The following is a 3,471-nucleotide window of genomic DNA, read 5'->3' on the forward strand; positions in this document are numbered from 1 at the left end:
CACTCAGTTCAGTCCTTCCTGCAGGCTCCTGGGCCCCACTCACAAAGCTACTCCCTCCACCAGGAACCGGGTGAGTGCTCACCAGCGTGCAAGTCAGTTTGCCGGCTCCACTGGTTCTCCAGCTGTTCTCAACCTCACCAAGTTGAGCAAAGAGAGTCCTCACTATTTTCTACTTCCAGCTATCGTAGAACTCCTCTTCCCGGCAAAGTAACTTGGGCTGGTGAGAGCGGTGTGGGGCCAGAGGGTCTCTCCCCCAACCAGAGAAGCCTCCCCACCGCTGAGGTGACCCTCACGGGGTTTGCCCTCTCTCGTCTCCACCCCTCCTACCAGACTTGACATGGCCTCCTCTTTAAGTCCTTTATTTAGAGGTTCTGCTCATCTAGTGTCCAGGGAACTTCTGAGGTTGAATATCTTATAAATTATTTGTAATTTTGGTGTGATCCTGGGAGGCAGTCAGCACAGAGTCTGTCTATTCCACCGTCTTACCGGAAGTCCAAATAGTTATATTTTCAATACTTATAATATTAAAGCATGCTTATGACTCAATTTTGTGTTAATTAGAAAATACAGTGGGACGTGTTTTCAACATGTAGATTTAGAATTTCTTAACTAGAGAAGGGGGTTGAGTCCCTTTTAAATAAAGTAAATGTCCTCTAAAACAGAACGTCTTAAACCTTATACATACCTGTGATTTCTTGTTAAAATGAAGACCCTCAAAAGTAGATGTAAGGTGGAAACTGCTGTTTTGCATTTGTAATAAACTCCCAGGGATATCAGTGAAGCTTGACTCCTGGGAAAATATTAAAAAGCAAGATAGTTTCATATAGAAGAGACAGATGCTCCATTCACATTTAAGTTTTTTATTTTTTTCATCAAAAAAGCTTCCATTCTTTGTCAAATTATTTCTACGTATGTAAAATAGTTACCTAATTTTACTATTTTCTCAATCATTTAATAAACATTTCCTCTTATGAATCTAGACTTGATGATGATGGTTGGAAGCACATCTAAGTGAATTGTAACTGGCAAAATTCTGAGGGATGTAAAAACAATGATCATCCAGGCTGCCTGCTGTCAGTTCCCCATCATCACTCTCACTTGTGGAAGCACATTTCTCAGAACCCGTTTACCCTCTATGATTTCCCATAGAGATTATCAGTGAGGGGTCCTCCTTGAGATTTGGAGTCAGAAAGGGAGGATTCAATATTATCCATCAGTTCCTGCAGGCAGACTGGAGGACTGGAGAATCTCTGCTGAGTTGAGAGCATCAGCACCTCCACTCCTGGGCTTCCCCCACAGGTCTGGGGACCACATGGTTAGACAGCCTCTGTCTCCAAATGGGATATTTTCTCTTGTTTCTGGGAGAGAACCAGGGAATCCCTCATTTCCACTGTCTGCTTCCCCTGTTATTAATTGTGAAGGCCTTCAAAACGTTGCACTTTAGTAATTAATTGCCTATATTAAGCAACTCCTTTTTGAAATACCCAGAGTAGCTTCTTTTTATTTTATGAATTCTGACTGATATTGTAGACCAGAGAGCTCTTGTGTGATGCTCTCTATTCTTTATAAATTCAGGAGACGCATTGTATGTGCCACTGAGGCTGAGGAAAGACAGGGAGTTAGGGTGCAGAGGAGCCATCCTGGCCACTTCTATTAAAACCTTCAGTCACCATCGAAGAGTGGATGCATCTGAGAAGTGTGCTCAGCTGATTGAGGCCCAAGAGGAGCAGCTGGGGCAGCCAACTTTCAGCTGTCTACTTTGTGGTTTATGTTCAAGCTTGTGACACTGTGAGAGGCCAACTGCTATCCTGTTGACAGTAATAAGTTGCAAAATCTTCAGGCTGCAGGCTGCTGATGGTGAGAGTGTAATCTGTCCCAGATCCTTGGCCACTGAACCTCGAAGGGACTCCGGTGTGCAAACTGGATGCCCTATAGATCAGGAGCTTAGGAGATGTCCCTGGTTTCTGCTGATACCAGTTTAACTCATTGCTAATGCTCTGACTGGCCTGGCAAGTGATAGTGACTCTGTCTCCCAGTGATGCAGACAGAGAGGATGGAGACTGGGTCATCTGGACGTCACATCGGGCTCCTGAGAATGGAAACATGAAAACAAACATCTGTACTCTTAATGATGTTACCATGTCTTATAACTACCCTGCAGTCTAAGTGGTACTGACCACACTGGCAGAGTAAATCCCCCAAGTGCTCCTTCCTTACCTGGGAGCCACAGCAGCAGGAGGCTGAGGAGCTGAGTCGGGACCCTCATGTCCATGCTCCGTCCTTCCTGGGACTGATTCCTGCACAGGGTGTGACCACACTATTAATATGTCCAGGGTTGTGGGTTGCACCCCAGTCACATGCAAATAAGCAGGGGTTGGGGCAAGTTGGGCACAGCTGCAGGGCTGACTGGTCTCAATAACACAGCACAGTCACTGTCTACCAGGTGTCCAAGCCCAACCAGGGCAGCACATGTTTGCCTGTAAGAAATGTGTTTCTCCTTGGCAGTCACAAGAATCATTCTACCGTCCTATGACTATAGTGTTTTTGCTCTGTTCAAATTTCAGGACATGCTTCTCTTGCTATTTGTTTATCTAAAACAGGGACACTCGAGTATGACAAAACCCTAGTACTTGCAAGAAATTTTGCCCACTCTTTACATTGGTACCTGTGAACCATGTTGAGGACAGCAGACTTATTTTTGGGTTGAATTATTACACCTTTGGTATATAATAAATTAACACTATTTGCAACCAGAGATGAAATGAGGTGTAAGAGTAATTATCTTTTAAAAAAGAGAGTTTTATGATTGGTAAGGAAGTGCCCAGTGACTGAGTATCTGTCATTGCTAACCTGTCATCTCTAGCTTACTGATCTGTCCTTTCCATTACTGAGTGCTCTGACACACCACTTGCATCTAGGCCAGCCACCGTCAGGGATATTATCCTCCACATCTGAAATATGTCAGCTACCTTTCCTCTCTGCAGGCCTTTCCCACACTCATGCTACATGTTCCCTGAGCTCCTGGGTTACTGCTTGTGCCTTGCTTGCTTCTCAACCCAAGCTATCCTCTTTAGAAGCTGAAGGCTTCCCTAGGTGAAGTGCTTATGTTTAACCCTGACACTACTGTGTTCCCTAAACCTGCATATTCTTCATCACCAAAACTCTTCCAGCTTCTAAGAGAACACAGTTTTTAGTGGTTGAATGCAGGGCCTTGGGCACAAGCAGGGTGATGAGAAAACCTCACAGGAAGGTGAGGGTGGGAGCCTTGCACAGGGTATTCGAGCCCACCCGGTATGGAAAAGGCATTCATGTGTGATAGAGGGGAACCCAGCATGGAGCTAGAATGGATGAGCACTGGTGTCCCACATGGCAGTGATGGCACAATTAGACCAGTACATGTGTTAAGGCCAAAGAAAGAAGAGGACAATCACCTAGACAGGGACACTTAGCGCAGTGTCAGAGCCCAGGCAT

At 45.2% G+C, this 3,471-nt stretch overlaps 1 gene segment (V, D, J or C); it reads right to left on the reverse strand.

Annotated features, from left to right (window-relative positions):
- LOC109376833 (immunoglobulin kappa variable 1-12-like) overlaps positions 1–2,317 on the reverse strand; it is a 25,743-nt gene extending 23,426 nt beyond the window's left edge. The window contains 1 exon segment of the V gene segment in view: positions 2,218–2,317. Coding sequence covers positions 2,218–2,272 — 55 coding nt within the window.
- Positions 2,318–3,471: the final 1,154 nt, after the last annotated feature.

Source organism: Hipposideros armiger, unplaced genomic scaffold (assembly GCF_001890085.2).
Source record: "Hipposideros armiger isolate ML-2016 unplaced genomic scaffold, ASM189008v1 scaffold_1219, whole genome shotgun sequence".
Lineage (NCBI taxonomy): Eukaryota > Metazoa > Chordata > Mammalia > Chiroptera > Hipposideridae > Hipposideros > Hipposideros armiger.